Below are 27,973 nucleotides of genomic sequence, written 5' to 3' on the forward strand. Positions count from 1 at the left end.
CAGCGCCCCTGGGCAGACTGGGTGCCCCAAACGCCCCCCCCCCCCCAACTGGAGAGGCTGGCATCCGTCGTGACCACGGTCCAGTGGCACGGCAGAAACGACTTCCCGGTCCGAAGCACCAGCCACCACACCAGGGAAGACTTGACCAGTTGACTAAAATGAATCTGGTAATCCAGAGATGACGGGACCTTGTCCCAACGTGACAGAATTTCCTTCTGTAGCACCCTGGTGTGGAATTGGGCATACGGAACCGCCTCGCAAGAGACCATCAGACCCAGAACCCTCATGCAGAATCGAAGAGATGACCACTTCTGGGTCGACAACAGATTGCAGAGTCTGAAGTTTCTTCGTTGGTAGAAAAACTCTCGCCTCCGCGGAATCCAGGACTAGTCCCAGGTATTCCAGTCTCTGAGACGGAACCAACACTGACTTGCGGAAATTCAGAAGCCAGCCGAACTCTTGGGGAGTCTGACACGTGATAGACACGTCCTCATCTAATTCCGAGCTGAAAGAAGTTCGCAGGAGAAGGTCGTCCAGATATCCCATGATAGCGATCACCCGCTGTCTCAGCAGGACCAGTATCGGGGCAAGCACCTTGGTGAAAACCTGTGGTGCCGATGCCAAGCCGAACGGGAGGATCACAAATTGAGAAAGGTCGTCCCCGACCGCAAAGCGCAGAAACCTCTGGTGCTTTGTGCATATGGGAACATGTAGGTACGCATCCATGAAGACCAAGGACGCCAGGAAGTCCCCCTGATGGAGTGCTGCTATTACCGAGCGAATCAACTCCATCCTGAATTTATGCACCTTGACAAAACAATTGAGGGCCTTGAGGTCCAGGACTGGACAGACCCCTTCCTTCTTGGGTACTACGAACAGATTGGAGTAAAACCCCTGAAACCATTCCAACGAGGAAACTGGTACAATCACTCCCCTGACCAGAAGATCCTGGACAGCCCCTGACAGAGCCCGCCGGCGAACCGGAGGAAGCTGGAGGTAGGAAGGAAAAAATCTGTTTGGTGGACAAGAGATAAACATTAACTTGTACCCCGAGGAAACTACTTCGCAAACCCAACACCAAGCCATGAACTCGCGAAGCCGGCCCCCCACCCGAGACACGGGCAGACTTTCATGCGGAAACAGGTTTGTCCGCAGGCTTGAGGAATCAGGGGCGCTTTAGCCCTGCAGCGGGTGCCTTAGCACCTTGCAACTTTTTCCCGCCGCACTGGGCGCACAAAAATACTGTTCAGGGGTAGTAAAAGAGGGCCCTTGCCTACGGCGAGGCTCCTAGCCCTTCCCAGACTGTGGGAGCAGTGTGCTCTTACTAACCTGTGGCATCTTTGTCATCCAGTGACGCCCCAAAAGGCCGTTCACCCTTAAAGGGCAAATCCACTAAGGCCTTCTTGGAGGATTGGTCCGCAGACCAGCATGTCAGCCACACAAGGCGGCGTAGTACCACCACATAGGCGGAGGCTCTGGAAAGCAAGGGAAGCGTATCCAGGGCCGACTCACAGACAAATTCTAGACCCTGAACCAATTGTTCAGCCAGGCCCTTGCAGGTCTCGGAAGCAGCCTGCTTCTCCAGTTTCTGCAGCAACAACTTTGCCCAGTAAGTGTCTACAACACCAGAGACCCGGCCACAACCGGTCTCACAGCGGAACCCACAACTGTGAACATAGAGCGGGCCACAGCCTCCACCCTCCTATCAGTGGGGTCCGTAAAAGCGGGAGCCCCTTCCACAGGCAATGTGGTGGCTGTACGGCGGGAGTGTCCACTGATGGAGGAGAGACTCCTCAAAGGGATAAAGGACCGCAAATTTTTTAGGAACAGCAAAAAAAAAAAAAAAAAACTCTGTGGCGTGTCCAATCCATACATAGCAATTGTTCCAAACATGGAATACAGGGAAATACTCTAGCGGTGCTGGGCGTTTTTTTGCGGAACCCAAAAGGGACCGGCACATCCTGTGCCCCCGCCATCCTCAAGTTTAGGAGTATCACTGCAGAAATAAGACAAATCCCCTATCATGTACTGACCCTGGGGCAGAGTCATCCTCACAGTCCGTGTGGGTTAAGCCTGCATCGTCTGACATGACAGACCAGATCTGTGTCAGAGATATCCCCAGAAGCAGGCTCAGGGAGGGGGCGCTTTTGTACCCCCCTTCTGGGCACTAGCTGCTTCACCGACATTGCCTCAACAGATGCGGCAGGGGGATTAAAGTATAATCCAGGCATTGCTAGGGCAGAAACAGGTCCATGTTACCCCACCGTTGTGTACTGCAAGGCAGAAAAACCCACCGGTCACCTCCCGACTGTAAAAATAGAAGGTGAAGCCACCCGGTTGCAGAGAGAGAGCTGAAAACCCTTGGTGTGCTCTGATGTGCTGCGTCTGTCACCTCCGGGAAGATTTGCGGCGTTTTGCAGTGCTAAAACGGACACAAGAGGCCAAGACATTTCCAAGATGGCCGCCGTCTGAGGTAAAAATCACCAGCGGGCTACAGGAAAATGGCCGCCGAGCTATGTAAACCGCTATACACACAGGCCCCGGTGGTAATAAAGAGACCCCAGAAGGCTCCCCCTCACAGCCGCTGCCCAAAATGAGGAAGGAGGGAGAGGAAATATGGGAGAGAGTTAAGCAGGGTGAACCCTCAGTCGACCTCCCAGGGGAAATTTCCAGCCATACCACCTTACCTGAGCAAGGGGCCATACTTACCCGTCCTGCGACCACCGGCTGGAGGTAACCCAGACAGAACCAACGTCCACTAACGGCATGGCTGTCGGCCAGACACACTGTGACAAAGCCATAGAGACCGGTCATGTGTGCCCTGGAACAAGAAGTTCCCTGGCCGCCCCTGGAGCAATGGGGCCTGTCGTGGGCGACCCAGAGCTCAGTAGAGGGCTGGCACACGCTCGATGGCCAAACATGCGGGGACTACAAGAGTCAAGACCCAGCCTGTCACCCAGTCGGCTGTTGAAAGAAGAACAGGATTCAAAAATGCAGGAACAAAACAATAAAAAGCAAAAAAAATCTCCAGAGCAGGGTGTGGGTTATACCCGGGGAACCATGCCCCCTGGGAGGAGCTGCACTGAGGAAAGTGTTGTTAACACTTAAAGTGCTTTTTTTCTGCCCAACTCTCCTGGAAGGAAGCGGATATAACCCTAAGGTCAAAGGCTGCTGTGTCCGTCCATGAACGGAAGAGAAAAGGATTTTAATGGGGAGAACAACAATTTCAATTTGAGAAGACGAGAGCAGAATGGCTTCATAGCCAGTAAAATTTGTGACTTGGCAATCCGCAGCTCTAAAAATGAGGGAAGGGCAAACCAGACCTCATACAGAGTCATGGCAGAGTCATGGCAGAGTCTGAGGGTGGCAAGCCATCGCGATTAATGTATTACGATAATAAGGGGTAGAAGCAGCTCTAGCCAGTGGAGCTAACCACACACATGTAGGGAAGAGGAGAGTCCCAGGGAATGTGTGGGGAAAGCCAAGCACAGGATGTCTCAAAAAAGGTCCATCAGCAGAACATGAGAGGATTTCTCAGAGGGGCAACCATGCTGCCAATAAGTATGTTCCTGAATATGGAACCAGACAAAAATGTCATGCTAAAGGAACGTGTTGATGTTACACCCAGATAGCATAGGGTTAGGGGAGGAGCCTGAAAAGGAGGGATCAACCAATAAGTTGAAAGGTGAGCATTAGCATTGGGGTATATGGTTCAAAGAATTAGGCTCAGGAGCCATGAAGTTAAAGTGGATGTAAACTCAAATTTTTTTTTTTTTTAATTAAGGCATGCACCTTGTACAGTATAGGATTTCATGTCATCTGTGCCGTGTCTTGACACAAAGTTATACCACTTCTGAGCAATCCTCATCTTTTTTCAGCAAGATAAAAACTGAGGCAGAGAAATAGGAGTCACTTCTTTACCCTTGCTGTGAGCGACAGGCGATTTACATATCCAACGTATGTGCGAGAGACATTTTGCATACTTCAGATCCCTGCCTCCTTTCTTCTCCAGCTCTCACACGATTGGCTGCTCTACACCTCAGCAAGATTTGGCATGCTTAAGTCATGTGGTGACCATTCTGGGTTTTTACTGGGTGTCAGTGATCATAGCAGAAGTTCAGTGTAAGAAATACACAGGAGAAAATGCATGTTGACAAGGGGAGTTTAGAGGTGGGCGGGGAATCTGACATTATGACTCTACCCACTGAGCTATGGACAACAGACCCACCCACAGAATCTGCAGTTTTTCGGGCCTCATAACAGACAGAGGGTAGACATTTGACAGATAAGGATAAACGCAGGAGGCATGTATATCCTTATAGATTAACCACTATGGCAGTAGTGTGGAAAGGATGAGATTGGTTTTACATCCACATTAAAGGAGAATTTGGAAAAGTAATTTTATCAACTGTCATCTACAGATTGATGATCATCAGACAATAGTGGCGCACACTACTCATGGGTAAGAATTAAAGCAGTGTTTTTTACATATTTGCGTGTGTCAAACATCCATCACGGAAGTTGCTCATGATGAAGTGAGTCTGAAGTCTCTGCTGTGGAAGAAACGATCTGGCCACAACTACATCCAGTACTAAACCCAGGATACTTCAAATTAATTAGTCTACACCACCATTAATTTCTGACGGTTCAGAATACATCAAAACCAATGTAACATTTGAACAGTCAAAAAGCCATGTTGGCCAGAGCCCTCGCTGACTGTGGTGCAACAAGAGGTAGTCGATGTATCCCACAACCGGGATGCCACAAAAGTACAACGAGGCTAGTACCAAGGTCAACAACTTGGTGAACACCCAAGGGGCACATGAGAAACTGAAGCGCAAGGCCACAAACTACCTGCATAAAGGACCCACTACATAATGAGAGAAATGCAGATATGCTAGAAAGATAGGCACATGCATCCTTGGCATTTCACAGAAGCCAGGAGAACTCTTGGCCAACGCAGTGGATTTCATGTGAAATTTTCCTGGCTCAAAGAATGACATTCAAAAACATTAAAAATTTACCTTTAAAAAAAAAAAAAAACAATGAGGTCCAAGATGGGACAGACACGCCATTTAAACAAGCTCAAGTAAAACACCTGGAACTGCTCTACCAAAAAAAAAAATGGGAAAAATCTTGGTCTAGACCAGGGATATGCAAATAGCGGACATCCAGCTGTTGCAAAACTACAAATCCCATCATGCCTTTGCCTCTGGGTGTCATGCGTGTGGCTTTCAGTCTTGCCATGCCTTATGGGACTTTGAGTTCTGCAACAGCTGGAGGTCCGCTAATTGCATATCCCTGGTCTAGACAACCCCAAGAGGGCTTGATGGGGGATCTGCTAACCTGTGTGGTGACAAATGAAGCTGGAGTTAAGAAACTGAGGTGGTTGTGTCATAGAACATAGTTCCAGCTTGTATTCCTGGGATACCACCTCAGCGTCTGAAATGCAATCTCTCTAAGCGTCCACAAAATGTAATTGAAAACCCTTCAAGAACCCCCCCCCCCCCCCATTCCTCTCCCCTAGTTCTAGCTTGGTCTTTCACGTTGTAGACTTCCTCCACCGATTTGGTAGTCGCTTTCTTAAAGTGGGACACTGCCAGATACACAGTAGAGAAAATGCCACTTTTCCACAAAACTACCCAAAAGGTTGCACGGTTTATAAGCCTTTGGGGGAGCGTAAATGGCTTTTCAGGGTGCTTCCAATCTCCATAGAGGGGGAAAGGGAAAAAAAAAATATTGAACAGCGAGTGTAATGCATTGTATGATATGGTGCTTACACAAGTATTGTTCTTCCAGAAAGGCCATAGATTTATTCCTCTATGGTATCCCAAGTCCCTTATCTTGGGTTGGGTTCCATATTAAAACTTTATTACAGAGTTCAACACTCATGAGATTCTGCTGCAAGCCCTCCTTGGCTTCCTTGACCCCAGGAACGACACCTCACACCATATCAGACTCTCAAGAGCTGTATGCTTAATTTAGCCATGTACTGAAGGATATTTTGCCCTTATGTACTTTGATTGTTGCACACATTTATTTATTTCATTGTACACCATACCATCAGAGAAGTATTGTTGTATTTTCCTTTTCATGAACAATAAAAACGACTGAAATAGAAAAAGGACTCTAATGATGGAATAAACTCACAGCTAGGGGCAACCTACAGTGGATATAAAAAAAAGTCTACACGCCCCTGTCAAAATGTCAGGTTTTTGAGTTGGATAAAAAAAAATGACAGATTAATCATTTCAGAACTTTTTCCAACTTTTTTCCCAACTTGAACAAACTGAAATCTTTTATGAGACAGGAAGTAAAAATAAAAAACTTAAATAATACGGTTGCATAAGTGTGCACACCCTTAAAACTAATACTTTGTTGAAGCACCTTTTGATTTTATTACTGCACTCAGTCTTTTTGGGTATGAGTTTATCAGCTGACACATCTTGACCATCAGATTGCAAGGGCATCTCCTATGCACAGCCCTCTTCAAATCACCTCACAGATTTTCAATCGGATTCAGGTCTGGCCTCTGGCTGTGCCATTCCAAAACTGAAATATTATTTTGGTGAAGCCATTCCTTTGTTGATTTGGATGTATTCTTTGGGTCGTTGTCATGCTGAAAGATGAGGTTTCTCTTCACGTTCTGCTTTCTAGCGGAAGCCTGAAGGTTGTGTGCCAATATTAACTGGTATTTGGAACTGTTCATAATTTCCTCTACCTTGACTAAGACCCCTGTTCCAGCTGAAGAAAAATGGCCCCAAAGCATGATGCTGCCACCTCCATGGTTCACTGAGGGTATGGTGTTCATTTGGCGACGCGCAGTGTTTTTGCGCCAAACATATCCTTTGGAATTCCAGCCAAAAAGTCCAACCTTGGTTTCATCTGACCAGAACACATTTTCCCCACATGCTTTTGGGAGACTTGAGATGCGTTTTTGCTTGATTTAGCCAGGCTTGGATGTTTTTCTTTATAAGAAAATGCTTCAATCTTGCCACTCTACCCCATAGGCCAGACATATGAAGAATATGGGAGATTGTCACATGTACCACACCGCCAGTACTTGCCAGATATTCCTGCAGCTCCATTAATGTTGCTGTAGGCCCCTTGGCAGTTTTCTTCCTGTATTTTCATCCATTTTAGAAGTACGTCCAGTTCTTGGTAATGTCACTGTTGTGAATTTTTTTTCTTCACTTGGACTGTCTTCACTGTGTTCCTTGGGTTAATCAGAGGAACTTTAACCACCTCAATACAGGGCACTTGCACCCCCTTCCTGCCCAGGCCATTTTCAGCGCTGTCACACTTTGAATGATAATTGCGCGGTCATGCTACACTGTAACCATGTGAAATAGTTATAATTTTCTTCACACAATTAAAGCTTTGTTTTGGTGGCATTTAATCACTTCTGGGTTTTTCTTAGTTTGTCAGTAAATTTTGTAAAGATGTAATTTTTTTTCCTTCACTGATGGGCGCTGATGAGGGGGTACTGATGGGCTGCACTGATGAGGCGGCACAAATATGCCCAACTTGTGGGCACTGATAGGTGGCACTGGGCAGACAGGCAGCACCGATTGGTGGTACTGGTGGGCACTAATCAGGGCAATGATTATCAGTGCCCCGATTACATACCTGTCCCCTGTAAGAAGATGCCACTGATCGGCTCTCCTCTACTCACACTCTGTCAGTGTGAGGCGAGAAACGCCGATTACCGGCATTTCCGTGTTTACATGTGACTGGCTGTGATTGGACACAGCCGATCACATGCTTAAAGAGCCGCGGCCCTTTACACAGATCAGGGTTGCACCATGTCCTAGCAACACAAGAGCGGTCGTTCTGGGAAGCCTTCATATGACGTTCACCCAGAACGAGAGCCGCACCTCCCAGCCGCCATTTCACGGTGGGCGTGCGGGCAAGTGGTTAAATTATGGCAGTTGTGTACTGACTCCTATTTAACATGAGTTTAAATGTGATTGCTTAATTCTGAACACAGCTACATCCCCAGTTATAAGAGGGTGTGAACATTAAGGCCCCTTTCACACGGACGGCTGTTCTGCTGCAGTTAAAAGCATGTTTATGTTCTCCCAAAATTCAAGACTCCATGCACAGCGGTCAGCTGCATTTGTACAGTGCGATTAGCTGCGGTTGCGTTTAGCCGCGGCACGATATTGAACATGGATCCGACCAAGCACTGTGTCTGGTATGAATCTTGAGGGGGAACTCCACGCCAAATTTCAAATAAAAAAACTGCATGGGTTCCCCCTCCAAGAGCATACCAGACCCTTATCCGAGCACGCAGGCCAGCCGGTCAGGAAAAGGGGTGGGGACAAGCGAGCGCCCCCCCCCCCTCCTTAACCGTACCAGGTGAGCAGCTCAGCCTGATGTTTCCCCATTTAAATGATGTATTGTTTATGTATTATACTCATTAATTGATTGTTTAATACATTTTTAAATTTTCTCTTGAGGAAGCGGAATATTCCGCGAAACTAGTTGAGTCTGTCATAACCCTTAACCCATCGTGTTTTTCTCCCTACCTGGGGACCTTCAGTATGGTGTTGTCATTGGTTATCAATATTTTAATTGTGTGATTAATGTCTGTCCATGTTTTGAATAAAGTTTATTTTTTGTTTTAAATATGTACCCTAATTTTTCACCCATGTACCAGTACCGTGATAGTCCCAATCGGCCCATTCTTCCCCCTTTGGTTTGGGGACCTTAGAACCAAAACATTTTCTTAACCGTACCCGGCCGCATACCCTCAACATGGGGGGGTAGGTGCTTTGGGGCAGGGGGTGCGCCCTGCTGCCCCCCCACCTCAAAGCACCCTGTCCCCATGTTGATGAGGACTGGGCCTCTTCCCGACAACCCTGACCGTTGGCTGGCGGGGAGCTTATCGGAATCCGGGAGCCCCCAGATCCCGCCCCCCCCCCCACCCTAGAGGTGGGGCCCCATTCACCTGGAGGGGAAAAAAAGCACAGGTTTCTAAAGTAATTTATTAGCTCCGGGGGTCTTCCAACTTCTCCGCTCTTTCAGGGGGCGTTCTGCTGGGCCCCCAGCTTTCTTCCTTAGCTCTTTTACGAGCAGGGGCCCCCATGCTTCTTTGTCCTCTTCTGCCGGGGGGGGGGGGGGGGGGGGGGTCCTGGTCTTCTGTCGCCTTTTGTGATGTTGACACGTCGCTTCCTCCCGCTGTAATGCCGTGTGCGCGTCTCACACCAAATTATATAGATAACATACTATAAATAAATTGCGCCAATGAAAAAAGGACAGCAGGCAAAAGCCAGTACTGAATATAAACAGAAAGTCTTTGATAGCCCCTAAACGGTCAAAGATGGAGGCACGCAAAAAAGTTCCAAATGGGTAGGTGGATTACATCAAACCCACAAGCAGATCATAACGACACCACCGTGACAGAGACTTCTTGTGAAAAAAAACACCAAACGGAAAGCCGCTTACCAGAGCAACCAGATTGAAAAGCATGCAAGTATAAACTCCATCCGCAGATTAGGACATCAGATAAACAGGCTCCAATGGGCAGATTTCCACGAGTAAGTTCACTTGCTCAAAAATACAGGTCCTCGGTGCAACGGTATGGAAAGAAACGGACCATAGTGTGATACCGTATAAATTTATTAAAAGCACAAAGGAAAAAACATACTCACAAAACACGAAGCATTTAAAAAAATGCCGGCCGGCACTAAGGAGCCCTTCTCCTCCTGTTGAGCGCGGTGGCTATTGCCTGCTGTCCTATTTCATTGGCGCAAATTTATTTATACTATGTTTATCCCATTTCATTGCTGCCTCTGATCTTTATTGGATTTTATTTATTATTGCTTAGCACAGTTTTTTCCCTTTATACAGATTTATATAGGCCTCTTATGACGTCACAGTCCCATCATGCTCCGGGTGGTGATGACATAAGGGGGCGGGGTCACCGGGTGATATCCGCCCCTTTATGTCATCACCACCCGGAGCATGATGGGACTGTGACGTCATAAGAGGCCTATATAAATCGGTGCGAGACGCGCACACTGCATTACAGCGGGAGGAATCGACGTGTTAACATCGAAGAAGAGAAGACGGCAGAAGACGTTGAAGCCCTGGGCCCCTGCTCGTAAAAGAATCTGGGGGCCACCTTATTAAAGAGGGCTCCCGGATTCCGATAAGCTCTCCGCCCGCAGACACGGACAACCAATGGCCAGGGTTGTCGGGAAGAGGCCCTGTCCTCATCAACATGGGGACAGGGTGCTTTGGGGTGGGGGGGCCGCAGGGTGCCCCCCTGCCCCAAAGCACCTACCCCCCATGTGGAGTTTCACCGCAAGATTCATACCAAACACAGCTGACAGAGCACTCCGATTACCTGCGGTTATGTGCTGATAGCTGCGGTACATCGCAGCTGGATGCATTCAATTAAATTTTTTCTATCCGCACAAAACCGCAGGTAACAAAACCGCAGTGTGTGAAGGGTGCCATAGGAAAGCATTGTGTGCTTCTAGCTGTAGTAAAATCTGCAGCTGAAAACACAATTCTATCCGTCCGTGTGAAAGGGGCCTTATGCAACCACATTACCATTATTTTTTCACTCCCCCCCCCCCCCCCCCCCCAAAAAAAGATTTCAGTTGGTTTTTGAATGGAGTTGTACAATTTATAGGTCACATAAAGCCTAGGTTCACACTGCTGCGAATTCAAAATCGTGGTAAAATGCGCGATTTTACCGCGATTTCGGCCGCAATTTAATGTAAATCGCGGCCCGAAATCGCAAAAAGTAGTACAGGAACTACTTTTTGAAATCGCAGATGCGGCGTCGCACTGATTAGGACAGTGCCATTGCCGACAATTGCCGCCGATTTGAGATGCGATTTGACATGTCAAATCGCATCTCAAATCGTTCCAAATCGTACCCAGTGTGAATCAGGGCTAAAGGTGGAAAAAGTTCTGAAATTATTTATCTGTCATTTTCTTTACATCAAAGAAACCTGACATTTTAACAGGGGTGTGTACACTTTTTATATCCACTGTATTTCCAGGTTGGCACAATCACCTCCTGAACTTTTAGTAGAACATCAGTTGGATACAGTAGGACTGTAGCCTTGAAAAATTTCCCTATTCCTAGGATGAATTAAAAGAGCAAACCGAGTAATATGACCCTTTCTTAAAGCGGGAGTTCAACCATAAAACAATTTTTCCCCTTAGATGGATGCTAGATGGAATGCTTGTTTTGTCTAGGGGAATCTGCTAGTTGTTTTAAAATATGAGCTGTACTTATAGTTTTCAAGATGCATCTTCTCCGTCGCTTCCGGGTATGGGTCTTCGGGAGCGGGCTTTCCTTCTTGATTGACAGGCTTCCGACGGTCGCATCCATCGCGTCACTAGTAGCCGAAAGAAGCCGAACGTCGGTGCGGCTCTATACTGCGCACCGAAGTTCGGTTTCCTTCGGAAAATCGTGACGCGATGGATGCGACCGTCGGAAGCCTCTCGGAAGACTGTCAATCAAAATAGGAATGCCCAGTCCCGCAGCCCATACCCGGAAGCGGCGGAGAAGATGCATCTCGTAAACGTTAAGTACAGCTCATATTTTAAAACAACTAGCCGATTCCCCTAGACAAAACGAGCATCCATCTAAGGGGAAAAAGTGTTATGTACGGGTGAACCCCCGCTTTAAATGCGATTTTAAGGGATGTTACAGTAGATAGGCATAAGGCATCCAACTAAAGAAATTTCCCTCTCGGTTAGGGATTTGGGGGGTGTGTAAACAAAAAGTGTGGGCAATTTTAACTACACAATTTAACTGTCCTTATCACTGCTCAGATAAAATAACCGTAATGATTTTACAAGAAAGCACTTACCTACAGTTGCTCTAATTAGTGGGGATGAGTCACCAATGTTATTCAAGCACTCGCTCTTTATAAAGTCAGTCACCCCATTGGGGAAGTTCTGAAAATGAGCTTTCACATTATTTTTCAGGATCAGTCCACTCAAAGAGCGTGTAGGCTCATCTGTAAGAAAGAAGCATTTGGCATAGAGTTACGATTGGTTTAACTAGAGCTTATTTAACAGTATAGCCATGAAAGTCTGTAGCGATACAAAAACTCTAATGTGTTTTGCAATTCACATAACTCATGTTTAAAAGCAGAACTACATTTATTCACCTTCTCTCTAGCTGGGTCAGCTTCCGGGTACTGATCAACAGCTATTTTGATTGGCTTGGCTGAAAGGATGTCACTTCCATGCATGCAAGTTCATTCATCCCGGCACTGTCTAAATGTGTACACCGAGCTAGAATTTTATTGCAGGAGACATAGTATGTATGTCTCTTCTGCATTAAAATCACCCGTTTGCATTTTTTTGCTTTTAACAAAGTTTCACTTTAAAGTGGTTGTAAACCTCACATATACCTAGTGAACAGCCTCAGATAATACACAGGTATGAAACAAATCACCCTACATAAGCTTTACTTGTATATCTGCTGTCTTCAGCTTTATATACTGTTTAGAAAGTGCATGTCCTGTTTGAATTTCCTCTTCATGTTAAAGCAGGGGGAGGGGAGTCTTGACATACATTATGAGACAGCAGATTGGAGGAATGGCACACACCCCGTCTCCTCACAGGCAGAGACTTGCAGAGCTGTGCTGTAAATTGACCAGCTATTTGCTAATCTATTTATAGCAACTGCCCTGACACAAAATTTCATTGGTTTATCATAGTTGACTGATAACTTGTTAGACGTTTTGCTGATAACAGAAGAACAGTGCAGGAGAAAGCCATGGGATATAGTGCTTTGAAATTTCATGAATCGGGTTTATATCCACTTTTAAACTTGGTACAGATAAAATAGGATTTTTGTACTCACCGTAAAATCCATTTCTCTGAGTCCATGGATGGACACAGCAGCAATTGACCTTAGGGTTATATCCGCTTCCTTCAAGAGAGTTTAGGCAGAAACATAGCACTTTAAGTGTTAACAACACTTTCCTCAGTGCAGCTCCTCCCAGGGGGCGTGGTTCCCCAGGTATAACCCACACCCTACTCTAGCAGCTTCCAGTTCGTAACAAGCAGTACAAAGGAGGGGTGGGTGCTGTGTCCGTCCATGAACTCAGAGAAATGGATTTTACGGTGAGTACAAAAATCCTATTTTCTCTTCCGTTCATGGACGGACACAGCAGCAATTGACCTTAGGGACGTCCCCAAGCAGTGTCAAAAAAATTCGAGGGGTGGGAAAAAAACAGCAAATTAAGCTTCACCCCAAACAAACCAGAGTGCCTCAATGAAGGAACTTCAACCTTAAACAGCCGCCTGCAAAAACTTGCGGCCAAAGGATGCATCCGAAGATGCACTCACATCCACCTTGCAAAACTTGAAAAGGTGTGGGTTGACAACCAGGTCGCTGTCTTACACACCTATAAAGCAGACGCTTGATGGCGGAAAGTCCAAAAGGGATCAATCGCCCTGGTTGAATGCGCCGTAACCAGAAAGGGAAGCGCCCGCCCCTTTTAGGGCATAGGCCTGGAGCACAACCTGTCTGCTCCACCTGAAAAATGGAGGCCGACGACCGCCAGACCTTTTTTAGGACCAGTCACTGACACGAACAGTGATTCCGATCTCCGGAACGGAGCCGTAGCAGACAAGTACACCCGTAGGGCTCGCACCACGTCCAAGGAAAGTAATATGGCCTCCTTCGAGTTCTCCGGCTGAGGACATAAGGATAGTAAAACCAATGTCCTCATTAATGTGAAAAGCCAAATCAACCTTCGAAAGGAACGATGGCTTGCGGCCGCAGCACCACCTTATCCTTGTGAATGACCAAGTAAAAGAGGAAGACCACCTTCTGGGACAACAGAGTCAACAGAGGAATCTCCCGAATGTCCTCAATCGGAGCCCTTTGAAGCACCGAGAGGGCCGAATTCAAGTCCCACGGAGGCAGTGGCGACGCACAGGAGGGGTCACATGCCTAACCCCCTGTACAAACGTACGCACCAGGGAGTGCGTCGCCAACGGCTGCTGAAAATAAACAGCCAAGGCCGAAATCTGACCCATAACCGTTCTTAAGGCGAGAGCCTGATCCACTCCACGCTGTAAGAACAGCAGAATCCGGGACAGCGCGTATGTGCGGGGTGCCATTTCATCTCTGCACACGTAGAGATGTAGGCCTTCCATGTACGATGGCAAACCCTAAGTGAAGTAGACTTCCGTGCAAGTAGCATGGTAGAGATCTCCAAGTCCGACGGACCTCGGTCCTTCAGCACCTGGCTCCTAACAGCTATGCCGTTAAGGCCAGCGACTGTAAAGCAGGGTGAGAAAAATCGGACCCTGCGACAGAAGATCTAATCTCAGGGGTAGAAGCCAAGGGACGTCTGCCACCAGACGCACCAGGTCTGCGTACCAGGAACGGCGAGGCCAATCCGGAGCGACCAGGATTGTTGGTAACCCCTCCGCTTCCACTCTGCGCAACAGGCGAGGGAGAAGCTCCAGAGGAGGGAAAGCGTAGACTAGGCGATAGTGACCCCACGGTGCCACTAACGCGTCTGACGCGTCCACCGAAGGGTCTCTTGACCTGGCCACAAAACGTGACATCTTCCGATTGAGACGGGACGCCAGAAGGTCCACGCCTGGAGTGTCCCATTTTTGGCACAACTCTGAAACTTTTCCGGGTGCAACGACCATTCTCTCTTGTCCAGTGTTTGGCGACTTAGGTAGTCGACTTGTCAACTCTGCACCCCCAGAATGCACACGGCCGACAGAGCCGGAACGTACCTTGTGGCTCACCAGAGAATGTGTGCAACCTCCGCGGCCGCGGCTGAGCTCCGCGTGCCCCCTTGATGGCAGACATACGCCACGGCCGAGGCGTTGTCGGACTGAATCCTGACCGAACGGTCCTGCAGACCCAGAGACCACTTGGAGAGCCGCAGCCTGATAGCCCAGAGCTGCAGGACATTGATTGGCAGACGGGACTCCACCGCCCCTGGGCTGACTGGACACTCCAGAACGCACCCAGCCGGAGTGGCTGGCATCCGTCGTGACCACTGTCCGATAGCACGGCAGGAATAATTTCCTGGTCCGAAGTACCGGAGATGTCAGCCACCACACTAGGGAGGACCTGACCAGGCGACTCACCCAAATCTGGTAATCCAGAGACGAAGGGAGCTTGTCCCAATGTGACAGAATCTCTTTCTGTAACACTCCTGTGTGGAATTGGGCATACGGAAACGCCTCGAAAGAGGCTACCATGGGACCCAGAATTATCTTGCAAAAGCAAAGCGAGGACCATATCTGGGTCGCTAACCGCTGCACCGCAGATTGCAGTGTCTGGAGTTCTTCCGTCGGGAGAATAACTCGCTTCTGAGGAATCGAGGACCAACCCCAGGTATTACAGTCGCTGAGACGGTACCAACATTGACTTCTGGACATTCAGTAGCCACCTGAATCTTTTGGAGGAGCTGGCAGGTGATGGACCATCCTCTCCTAAGACTGAGCTTAAAGAAGCTCTCAGGAGAAGGTGGTCCAGGTATCCCACAAAAGCGATTCCACGCTGCTTTAGCAGGGCCAGAATCGGAGCGATCACCATTGTGAAAACTCGTGGTGCCGAAGCCAGGCCAAAGGGGAGGGCCACAAACTGAAAATGGTCCTCTTCGACCGCAAAACGCAGAAACATCTGATGTTTTGCGCGTATGGGAATATGCAGGTACGCGTCCCGAGTACCCAAGGACGCCCCAAAGTCCCCCTGAAGGAGAGCCCCCACTACAGAGCGAACAATTCCACCCTGAACCTTTGCACTTTGACAAAGGCGTTAAGGGCCTTAAGGTCCAGGATTGAACGGACCCCTTCCTTTTTTGGGGACTACAAACAGATTGGAGTAAAAACCCCTGAAACCGTTCCCTTGAAGGAACCGGTATAATCACTCCCCTGACCAGCAGATCCTGACCAGCCCCTGACAGGGCCACCCGGCGTACCGGAGGAAGCTGGAAGGAAAAATCTGTTTGGTGGACAAGAGAGAAACTATCTTGTACCCCGAGGAAATTACCTCGCAAACCCAGCGGTCGGAAAGAGGGATCTCCACCAAGCCGCGCATCCGCAAAGTCGGCCCCCCACCCGAGTGTCTGGCGGGGGCAGACCTACATGCAGAAGCAGGCTTGTCCGCAGGCTTGTTGGGCTTGCGGTACCAGGTGCGCTTTTGATCTACAGCAGGCGCCTTAGCACCCTGGAAAACGTTTTCCTGCCGCATCTGGGGGGGGGGGCGAAAAAAACGCTTGTGGGAGGTAAAGGAGGGACCCTGCTTATGACGAGGCTCCTTACCCTTCCCAGATTGTGGGAGCAGAGTGCTCTTACACCTTGTAGCATCTATAATGATGTCATCCAGGGACGCCCCAAAAAGCCGTGCACCCTTCAAGGGTAAGTCCCCTAAGGACTTTATAGAGGTTTGGTCCGCAGACCAACACTTTAGCCACCCAAGGTGGCATAGTACCACCGCGTAGGTGGAGGCCCTGGAGAGCAAGAGGAGCGTATCCAGGGCCAATTCACAGACAAACTGCAGGCCCTGCATTAGCTGGTCAGCCAGGCCCACACAGAGCTCAGGAGCATTATGCTCCTGCAGCAGGGACTTTGCCTGCTCTGTAATTGTCTGACACTAGAGCTCCGGCCAAAACCGGTCTCACTGCCGACCCCACTACTGTAAACATGGAGCGGGCGACGGCCTCAGCTCTATCTGCGGGGTCCATAAAGGCGGGAGCCCCTTCCACAGGTAACGTGGTAGACTTGTTCAGTCTGGACACAGGGGGGTCCGCTGACGGAGGTTTTTTTTTTTTTAAGTCTTCCTCAAGAGGATAACGGACCGCAAAGTATTTTGGTACATCAAAAACTTCTGCGGCCGATCCCATTCCTTGTATAATATTTTGTCCAGGTAAAAAACACAAGGAAACACTTTTGCGGGGCGGCGTGCGGAACCCAAAAGGGACCGGTATCTCTGATGTCTCCGCCGTCCTCAAGTTTTTGAGTATCCCTCACCGCAGTGATAAGAGCTCCAACAAAACGCCTTATCAAGCGCTGACCCTGAAGCAGAGTCATTCTCACTGACCGTGTGGGCTAAGCCTGCAACATCTGACATGACAGAACCAAAGCCAGCAGCAGGATCTGGTTCCGTGTCAGAGCCGTCCCCAGAAGCAGGTGCAGGGAGGGGGTTTATACCCCCCCTTTTGGCCGCTTGTCACTTCAATCCTGGCGATAAACGCCTAAGGGACTGCCGTATGGGCTCTACAGAGACCGCAGGGAAAGAAGACTCTGTTCAGACTCCATGTTGACCCACCGCTATGCCGCCCTAGTACTGCAAGGCAGAGACCCACAGGTCACCCTCCCGGCCGCAAAACAGAGAGCAGGGGACCCCCAGGTAACTCACCACCCGGCCAGGCTGTAGTGCTGCTGAAGTGCAAAGAGTGCTGTCCGCTCTGCGCCATCCCTCAGGAAGCAATCCGCGGGCTGCAAAATGGCGGCCATACACGTGTTTAAAGCAACAGTGACACAGCAGAAAACTCAGCCCAGCACACACAGCAACTCCAGTACAACAAATTAATAAGAAGGGAGAAGCTGCTGCTCCAGGTGAGCACACCTGAGCAATCAATGTCCTCTCAAAAACAGGTGGGTGCCTGAAATGCATGAGGCAAAAACTTGAAGGCAGGGTATGGACAGCCGCACACCAATGAATCTTAAAAAAGAAAGCCTTTAATGGTGAAAAAGGAAAGGCACTACAAAAAATTAATAGCACCACACAGCAGCACAGCCCCCGTAGTGACAGAGCCCCAGGCGGACCCCCCCCCCCCTTACAGCCGCCACCCAGCATGGGGAAGGAGGGAGAGGAAGGGAGAGAGGAAAGCAGGACGGACCTTCATTCGACCTCCCCAGGAAAGCACCAGCCATACCACCTTGCCAGGGCAAGGGGCCACTACTTACCCGTCCTGCGACCACCGGCTGGAGGTATCCCGGACAGAACCAACGTCTGCTAAACGGCATGGCTGTCGGCCAGACACACTGTGACAAAGCCATAGAGACCGGTCATATGTGTGCCCTGGAACATGTAGTTCCCCCGGCCACCCCTGGAGCAACGGGCATGTCGTGGACGACCCAGAGCTGAGCTGAGGGCCGGCACACGCTCGATGGCAGAGTATGGGGAGACTACAAGGATCAAGATCCAGCCTGTCACCCAGACGGCAGTGGATAGATAGATCTCAGGATTAAAAAATGCAGGAACAAAATAAAAAGCGAGAAAATCGCAAGAAAAAAATCTTTCTACAGGGACTCTAGAGTGCTCGACCTCTCCTGTCGTTAGGCAGAAAAAAACTGGAAGCTGCTAGAGCAGGGTGTGGGTTATACCTGGGGAAGCACGCCCCCTGGGAGGAGCTGCACTGAGGAAAGTGTTGTTAACACTTAAAGTGCTTTGTTTCTGCCTAAACTCTCCTGAAGGAAGCGGATATAACCCTAAAGGTCAATTGCTGCTGTGTCCGTCCATGAACGGAAGAGAAAGAAACTGGACAAAGTTTGGAAGATTTGGTTGGACAGCGATCTTTCTTTAGCCTAATGGTTATATGGATTGCACCAATAGGAAGGAGGTTGTCTGGGTGGTGATGGATATGGGTGCATATGGGTCTAATTCTTGTACCAACAATGTGATTTAGGGACTGACTGGTGCGTAGATAGCTGTATGTAGGGATGATTGATGGCCTTATTACCCTGAGAACTGCAAAATCGTTACACTAATGCCTATATTATTATGATGTTGGTATACTTGCCCCCCCCTTTTTTTTTTTTGGTTTAGGGGAATTGCATCTGGGAAGGTAGATTTATCCACAGGGTGGTGAACCTAGCAGGGATGAGTCACTGGTTGTAAGGATGCCAGCTCTTTAACCACTTCCCGACGGCCGTACGACTTTGTACGGCCGCAGGGTGGCTCTAAATCTCTGGGAGGCCACTGGGGGGGCGCGCGCGCCGCATCACTGAGATGCCGATGCGCGTGCCTAGTGGCCGCGATGTCCGCTAGGCACCCGCGATCGGCGGTTACAGAGACAAGGACGTGGATCTGTGTGTGTAAACACACAGATCTACATCCTGTCAGGGAGAGAGGAGACTGATGCGGTGTCCCTTGTACATAGGGACACAGATTGGTCACCTCCCCCAGTCAGTCCCCTTCCCCCACAGTTAGTAACACTATGCAGGGTACACATTTATCCCCTCCCTCACCCCCTAGTGTTAACCCCTTCAATGCCAGTCATATTTATACAGTAATTAGTGCATATTTATAGCACTGATCGCAGTATAAATGTGAATGGTGCCAAAAATGTGTCAAAAGTGTCCGATGTGACCGCCATGTCGCAGTCCCAATAAAAAAAAAAAAATTGCAGATCGCCGCCATTACTAGTAAAAAAAATAAAAAAAAAAAAATAAATTCTGTCCCCTATTTTGTAGGCGCTATAACTTTTGCGCAAATCAGTCGCTTATTGCGATTTTTTTTTTTTACCAAAAATATGTAGAATACTTATCGGCCTAGACTGAGAAAAAATTTTTTTTAAAAAAATTGGGCTATTATAGCAACAAGTTTTCAAAATTGACGCTCTTTTTTTGTTTATAGCGCAAAAAATAAAAACCGCAGAGGTGATCAAATACCATCAAAAGAAAGCTCTATTTGTGGGAAAAAAAGGACGCCAATTTTGTTTGGGAGCCACGTTGCACGACCGCGCAATTGTCAGTTAAAGCGACGCAGTGCCGGAAGCTGAAATTTCACCTGAGCAGGAAGGGGGTATATATGTGCCCAGTAAGCAAGTGGTTAATAAACAGCCATTTTCATACATTCTCTAAAGCAGAGTTCCACCTAAAAGTGGAACTTCTGCTTATATGCCCCCCCCCCCCTGCCACCGGGCCAATTGGCAAGTGCAGTGCGCTTCGCCGTAGAGAACCAGCACTGAAACCGAAAGGCTTCACTGCCTGGTTCTTCTATTAGTAATGGCAGCGGCAGCACCCGAGAGTCAGTCCAAAGATTGGCTGGGGTGGTGACACCGCAAGCTCCCTGGTCAGGTAAGTGCCCTAATATTTAAAGTCAGCAGCTGCAGTATTTGTAGCTGCTGACTTACATTTTTCTTTTTTGGCTGGACTTCCTCTTTAACCTCTTGACAACCGAGGACGTCCCTGGGATGTCCTCGACTTTGTGCGATGATATCTGAATGATGCCTGCAGATACATTTCTCAGCACGATAAGAACGATCAAAGCGGCAGTTCCGCCGCTTGACCGTTCTTATAGGCAGCGGGAGGGGACATCCCCCCCCCCTCCGGTGCTTCTCCGGGCTCTCCCGTGCCATCGGGGACCCGGAGAGCGAATTGATTGGCGCTGCCTGGAAAACATAGTGATGACAGGTGACCATCTGGTCACCAGTCATCTCTATGACCGTCGGAGGCCTGGGCGCGACGTTATGAGGTCACACCCGGTACCTGAAAGTAAACAAAGCCGCAACCGCGGCTGTCAGCATGTGATCGGTGATTTTTTGTTCACCAATTTCATGCTTGTAAGCCTGGAGGCGAGATGTGGGGTCTTATTGACCCTACATCTCTCCATAAAGAGGACCTGTCACACTAATTCCTATTACAAGGGATGTTTACATTCCTTGTAATAGGAATAAAAGTGATAAAAAAAAAAAAAAAACATTTTTTGAAGAAGTGTAAAAATAAAAAAAAGTAAGTAAAATAAAAAAAATATATATATTTTTTTTAAACGCCCCTGTCCCTGTTATCTCGCGCGCAGAAGCGAACACGCATGCAAGTCCCGCCCACATATGTAAACGCCGTTCAAACCCCACGTGAGGTATTGTCGCGTGCGTTAGAGCGTGTGCAACTATTCTAGCACTAGACCTCCTCTGTAACTCGAAAATAGTAACCTGTAAAAAATGTTAAGCATCGCCTATGGAGATTTTTAAGTACCGAAGTTTGGCGCCATTCCATGAGTGTGCGCAATTTTAAAGCGTGACATGTTAGGCATCTATTTACTCGGCGTAACATCCTCTTTCACATTATACAAAAAAATTGGGCTAACTTAACTGTTTTGTTATTTTTTCATTCATGAAACCTTTTTTTTCCCCCCAAAAAAAGGCGTTTGAAAAATGATTGCGCAAATACCGTGTGTAACAGAATGACCCATGACACCCAGAGACTTTGAGGATGGGGGGTACTCCTGTGCCAGCGTCACTAATGACTCGTGTATAGGGTCACCCTGTGCCCCTTTTGGGCATAGGGTGACTGGGAAATATTAATTATAAATTACATGAGATGTGACTGATAACTGATAATTCATATTGCAGGATATCGTGAGATATTCAAGTGATTTCATGCTGACCCACAACCGGTCAATAATGACTCTGTGTAGCACAGGCTGTTGACATGGTAATTGAGTCTGGACTGGGATGAGGTGGATTTGAGCTTGGTAGACAGCCTGGCTTCTGGATCTCTCATTATGTATGCTAAATACTGTTTTGTGTGTGGAATGTGACTTGTCAAGCTGTGGAAATTACCTCCTCTAATGCGGAGACAGGCTGTCTGGAATGTTTAGTAATTAGCCCATCTGAAGGTGTATTGAAGCCCCCCCAGTGTGTGATGTGTGGGTGGAGAGTTTGATTGTTCCTGTGATTACTGAAACATGCCTTGTAAACTGTATATAAACCTGAAGGCTAACCATTAAAAGTGTTCATACATTTTGACTCAGTAACAGAGCTTGTCAGTCTCGTTATTGAGGGAATTCTTATGGAATGGATCGGGTCTGCTGGATGGTTGGAGTGTCGGAAGCTGTCTTGGGTTGATGGAATGGGAGATCGTAAACGGTGGTGACCGTTACACCGTGCGAGAAACAAAGTTACAATGATCGCCATTTTATTCCCTAGGGTGTCTGCTAAAAAAAAATATATATAATGTTTGGGGGTTCGGATTAATTTTCTAGCAAAAAAATTGTGATTTTTACATGGAGAGAAGCTCCAAAATAGGCCCGGTTGTCAAGTGGTTAAATAGCATGTAGTTAAGACTACGACCATACAAATTAGGGATGTCCCGATACCGATACTAGTACCGATACCGATACCGAGCATTCCCCCGAGTACTTGTACTCGGGGGAAATGCTCCGATGCCTCACCCGATACCTGGGCAGGCAGGGGAGTCTTCTCCCCCGTGCCGTCTTTCCCCCTGCTCCGTGCTCGTCTTTCCCCCATGCTCCGTGCCCATCTTTCGCCCATGCTCGTCTTCTCTCCCCCCGCTCCGTGACCGGCTTCTCTCCCCCCTCAATCTGTCAGGATGGAGAGCAGAGGTAGGAGCCGCTAAACCCGGCTCCTACCTTTTCAGAATGAACAGAGTCAGTGATCACTGACTCTGTCCATTCATATAACTGAGCATCGTAACCTGTGTTTACGATGCTTCAGTTTATGAATGAAGAGAAGCTTCCCTCCATTCATTTCAGCTGAGGCTGCAGAGAAAGGGACTGGGGAATTTGTGTCCTTAGTCCCTTTCTCTGTCTTAAAGGGGAGATGTCAGAGGTCTGTTAAGACCCCTGATATCTCTCCAAAGACCCCCAACAGGGCCGATTAAAAAAAAAATTTGCAATAAATATGTTTTTTTAAAAATAAAATGTAAAAAAAAAAAAAAAAAAAACACACTGACAATCCCCCTAAAAAAAACACTGTAAAAAAAAAAAATACTACCACTGTCACATGACATTAAAAAAATATATATATATATATATATCGGTAATCGTATCGGCGAGTACTTGAAAAAAAAAGTATCGGTACTTGTACTCGGTCTCAAAAAAGTGGTATCGGGACAACCCTAATACGAATGCATTGTTTTTTCTGAAATGACTTGTCAGTTTATGAGCCATTATACAATGTGTTTGTTATTTTTGAGGTAAATACTGCATAATCTAAATTAACTTTCTCAGTATCACTTGCAATAGATGATCAAATATCGCATGTGATCGGGTTTAGTGAATTGAGCCTCAAAGTCCTCAAACATCCATTTACTGTAAATTGTCAAGTATTGATTCAGGAGATACCATGGAAGTGTTGCAAGTTAAACAAAAATGTGTCACTTCTGCCAATGCCATTTAATCATAATGTGCCAACAAAAGGCACAGTTCAACTTTAAAAATAACATCTGGTAAAATATTAGTTGGCCAAGTAACCCAACAGATGGATCTTATTTCCATTCCATTTGACTTACACAAGTCAAATCGGGGCTAGATGTAAAAAAATTAAAAAATTCATTGGCATGATAAATTTACAGAAAAAAAAAAAAAAAAAGTAGGAAGAAGCTGCACATATTTCATAAACATTTAACAGTTTAAGTGTGAGTAATACACTACCACCGACTCCCATGAACGGCTTCTCCTAAACTGTAAACTTGTAAATTTAAAGGCAAAATAAAGGAGCTAAAATGCAGAAGGAAAAAAAAAATTTCACACTAGATCAAGAATCGGTATATCATTTTAAAGTCAGTATAGAGAAAAACTAATTCAACCTGGGCAGTGAGAAAATTAGCCACCAGTCAACATTGCCTTTTGAAAATGGCAGTTGCTTGGCCATGCTTTGTGCCAAAATGCTTAGGAAAAAAAAAGAAGAAGAAAAAAAAAAAAAAAATAGACGACGACATTCCATTAACTTTTAAAAACAACTCCCCACCTGCTGATGCTCACCTTTCCACACTCTGCTCTTTCAGAGATGGAAGTTTAAAATTATTATATGCTTACATAGGGTTAAAGCCTTTCTTCTTAAAGCGGAGGTTCACCCAAAAATCAACTTTCTGCCATTAGATCCAGCATACTGCTGACATCTGCAGTATGCCGGGTTTTTTTTTTGTACTCATCGTTTTATCAGCATTTTTATCCGGCTCCGAGTGGGGATTCCTGTGGGGAATAGGCGTTCCTAAGCCAAGCGGATTTGATTGACGGGCTGCTAAACCGCGTCACGCCTTCCGAAAATACCCAAAGTAACACTTGAGTGTTTACGGCGCCTGCGCCTGCCATGTAGAGCTGACCGCGCAGGCGCCGTAAACACTCGAGCGTCACTTCGGGGATTTTCGGAAAGGCGCGGCGCGCTTTAGCAGCCCGTCAATCAACTCCGCTTGGCTTAGGAACGCCTATACCCGGAAGGAATCCCCGCTCGGAGCCGGATAACATAGGCTGATAAAACGATAAGTACAAAAAAAAATGTCAGCAGTATGCTGGATCTATTGGCAGAAAGTTGATTTTTGGGTGAACCCCCGCTTTAAGGCCTCTTAAACATTGGATGTAATAAAAACACAAGCAGCTTTGGCTGCAGAAAGCTGTAGCAGTAGAATGAGTTTTGGAGTGTTTTTTGCAGGAGTGTTTTTTGCAGGAGCGTTTTTAACCTTTTTTTGCAAAACTATACTCTCACAAAAGCGTATGGCTCAAAAACGCTGAAAAATGCCACGGCATTTTTCAGTGTTACGCTTTTATCAGAGTTGTAGTGTTTTTACAGCTGAAAACCCCACTAATTCTGGGGGGGGGGGGGGGGGGGGGGTCGGGGCAGCCAGGAAACAGCCATGACAAAAAAAATAATAAAAAAAAAAAAAGATTATTTATGTGTGCATGGACACATAGGATACAATTCTGGGGGGGTTTACTAGCTGCAGAAAAAAAATGTCTGAAGCCAAAAACAGCAGCTGTAAAAACATTCAGTGTGCATGACGCCTAACATGACAGTTTTTGGGTCTGACAAATGCCCACCCTGGCCAAAGCACTTCATCCTGGGAGGTGGTCACATGCTTCTGGCATAAATCCAACAGCAAAAGTACTGGTGGCAGAGCATGGGAGAACGTATCAATTGGGGGAGATGTCTAAGGCCCCGTACACACGGTCGGTTTGGTCCGATGAGAATGAACCAAAGTTAATTTTCATCGGACCAAACCGACCGTGTGTATAGGCCATCGGTCTGTTTTCCTTCGGTCCAAAATTTTAAAACAGGCTTCAAAACCGAACCGATGGACCGCTGCCTGATCGTACCAAACCGATGGTTAGTACAGAAAAGCAGCGGTTCAAAACCCGCGCACGCTCGGAATCAAGTCGACGCATGCTTGGAAGCATTGAACTTTGTTTTATTCAGCACATCGTGTGATTGACATCACCGCGTTCTGACCCGATCGGATTTTGGACTGACGATGTGTACACATATCAGGCCGTACGGCCACTTCAGAGGTGAACCGATGAAAACGGTCCGTTGGACCATTCTCATCGGTTTTGTCCGACCGTGTGTACGGGGCCTAAGGCTGGCCATAAATGGATCAGATTCTCCCATCCACACCATTCAGGGGGTAGATAAAGAAATCCTCCCCGCTGCGCCATTGTATTGACAGCAGGACTTCCAAGCTGTCAGGATACACTGATCAGCACTGCAGCCATCTATGGCATTTGCTGCTTCCCTGAAGTGATAATGGCCATAGATGGTTGGAAATTTGGCTGATCACTGCTGATTTTCCAACATGGAGTTACTGACCTAGAACAAGAGTGCATGCGGTGGGTCTTATTCAGTATTGGAGAGAAAATATGCAGGTAGCTCATCTCATTCACATGACAAGGCAATTGAAGTTTGTACTCTTTCCATTCAGTCCCATAGGAAATTCATGCAAGTTATTGGCACAGCATGCTCTAAGCTCAAGATAAAACCCTTCTTCTCAGCCAGCATCGAGTAACAACCAGTCTGTCAGATGCTGTCCATCAATGTATTTTGTTACTCTTGAACTTCCAAACATAAGTCTGGCATAAGAGATCTATAAGTGTGCAGGCTCCCTGGTTTGCACTAGCCACATGCCCACTCAAAAACAATCTGCTACATGCAAATGCTAACATTTAAAAAAATTAAAATAAATTCAGGATTTACAGGTGAAACTCGGAAAAATTTGAATATCGTGCAAAAGTTCGGGTATTTCACTAATACATGAGCTGTAAGCCATAATCACCACAATTATGACAAATCACGGCTTGAACTATCTTGCTTTGCGTGTAATGAGTCTATCTCATATACTAGTTTCACCTTTTAAGTTGCATTAGTGAAATCATTTTTTGAGTTTCACCTGTATATAATGCAAACAGTTTCACAGCACTTTATATAAAAGGGAGACAGTAATTACAATACAATGCCAGACGAGAGATTTGGAGAACACCGCTTGTGAGCCAACAATGAAAAAGGGAGGAACAAGTCATACAAACAGCAATAACTGTGGAGGGGGGATGAGTTGATGGAGAAGGTAAAATGTGGAAATGGTAGGAGGAGATATTGAGTAGGGATTTTCAGAAGTTGGGAGAGATTCTAGAAGTTCTGGAGACAAGCATTGGAGGTGGTAATGAGGGAGTGAGTCGGGTGTAATGTGGGAACCCCTCAGTGGATTCACAGGGTTCCCGAATTGCACCAGTGTGAACCGAGCCTTGGTGGGAGCAGTCAGGTGACATTTGTAGGCTGTATGCTTTGAGGCTTGGTTCACACTGGTGCGATTCGGGAACCCTGCGAATCCACTACGGGTTCCCACATCGCACCCGACTCGCACGGCAGTTCACACTGCCATATGCAAACTGCTGGGGAGTGTCATACAATGGTAATGACACCCCCATTTCAGCTCACATATCGCACTGCGAACTGACAGTTTGGACATGAATCGGATCGCATAGGTGTGAACACCCATGCGATTATGGCGCGGACCAAAAAAAGGGTCCTGTGCGTGTTTGGTCCGAATGTGATGCGATTTCAGCCGTACAGTTTGTATGGCTGAAATCGCATCGCACAGACATTGCATGTGATCTGAACAGCAATGCAGTGCGAATCACAGGAATGCAGAGTGTACAGTGGTGGGTATTACATGCAGGATGGTGTCAGGCTAGTGGATAGTGTCAGATTAATATTTTATTTTACAATTGAATTTTTTTATTTTATTTTTTGAGACCAGTGGATTTTTTTTATTTTTATAAATTTTTACAATTTTATTTTTTTCACAATTTATTTTTGTACTATTGAAGGGAGGGTGGGGTTTTATTTTTTAAATATATTTTTTCACAGTGATTTTGGGAAAGGGGGTGGGGAGATGGGTCAGTGGGGTAGTGGACAGTGTCAATAGATTTGTTTTTAACACAATCATATTGTGTCAGTACATTTTTTTTATCTTTTTTCTAAAAAAATTTTTTTTTTTTTTTTTTTATATTCATTGCAGTTTTATTTTTTATGAGCTCTGTTGGGGGTGCTTTGGTGAGATGTCAGGGCGTCAAAACGGACACCTGACATCTCCCCTTTGAGACAGAGAACGGGAGTGAGGTCACAGATTCCCCACTCCCTTTCTCACACTGAAGATGAATGGAGAGAAGACAGCGTCTCCTCTCCATTCATAAACTGAAGCAGAGTAACACACAGGTTACTCTGCTCAGTTATCGCAAGACAGAGAGAGCGTACAGTAACGAACGCTCTATGTCCCATTCAGAAAAGGAAAGGACCGGTAAATGACATATATACTGGTCCTTTCCTCCACTCTCCATCCTGACAGATTAACCCCCCCCCCCCCCAGCCCGTGGGAGAGCAGAGGAGGGGAGCCGGCTGCGTGGCACAAGGGGGGAGGCGCATAGGAGGAAGACAGCAGGCGGATAAGGGGGGACAGAGAAGGTGGTGAGGGGAGTTGGTGTAGGAGAACACGGAGGTGATCGGTGCAGCGGAGGGACAGCCATGAGCACCGATCTCCCTGCATGGCTTTAGCTCACCCGCTTCTCTCCCTCCCCTGGCTTTCCGCGGAAAAGACATTCAGGGGCATCCATGCTCACAGCTGCCCGCTCCACACCATCATGTCCGACTGTCACTGGACAGTGACACATGAATTGACAGCGCACACTTTTCACTCCGGTCAGGCGCGAATGTAGAGGTGGGCGGAAAGTCTGGAGATGTCATGGCTCCACCCGAGCGCCGTACATCAGGCCCACCCA

At 47.3% G+C, this 27,973-nt stretch overlaps 1 protein-coding gene across 2 annotated transcripts in view; it reads right to left on the minus strand.

The window, feature by feature from the left end:
* TNPO1 (transportin 1) overlaps positions 1-27,973 on the minus strand; it is a 230,386-nt gene that overhangs the window by 176,995 nt on the left and 25,418 nt on the right. For both annotated transcript variants that reach the window (XM_040341460.1, XM_040341459.1), the window contains exon 3: positions 11,841-11,990. In XM_040341460.1, coding sequence (XP_040197394.1) covers positions 11,841-11,990 — 150 coding nt within the window. The remainder of the gene's footprint in view (positions 1-11,840; positions 11,991-27,973) is intronic.

Source organism: Rana temporaria, chromosome 1 (genome assembly GCF_905171775.1).
Source record: "Rana temporaria chromosome 1, aRanTem1.1, whole genome shotgun sequence".
Classification (NCBI taxonomy): Eukaryota; Metazoa; Chordata; class Amphibia; order Anura; family Ranidae; genus Rana; species Rana temporaria.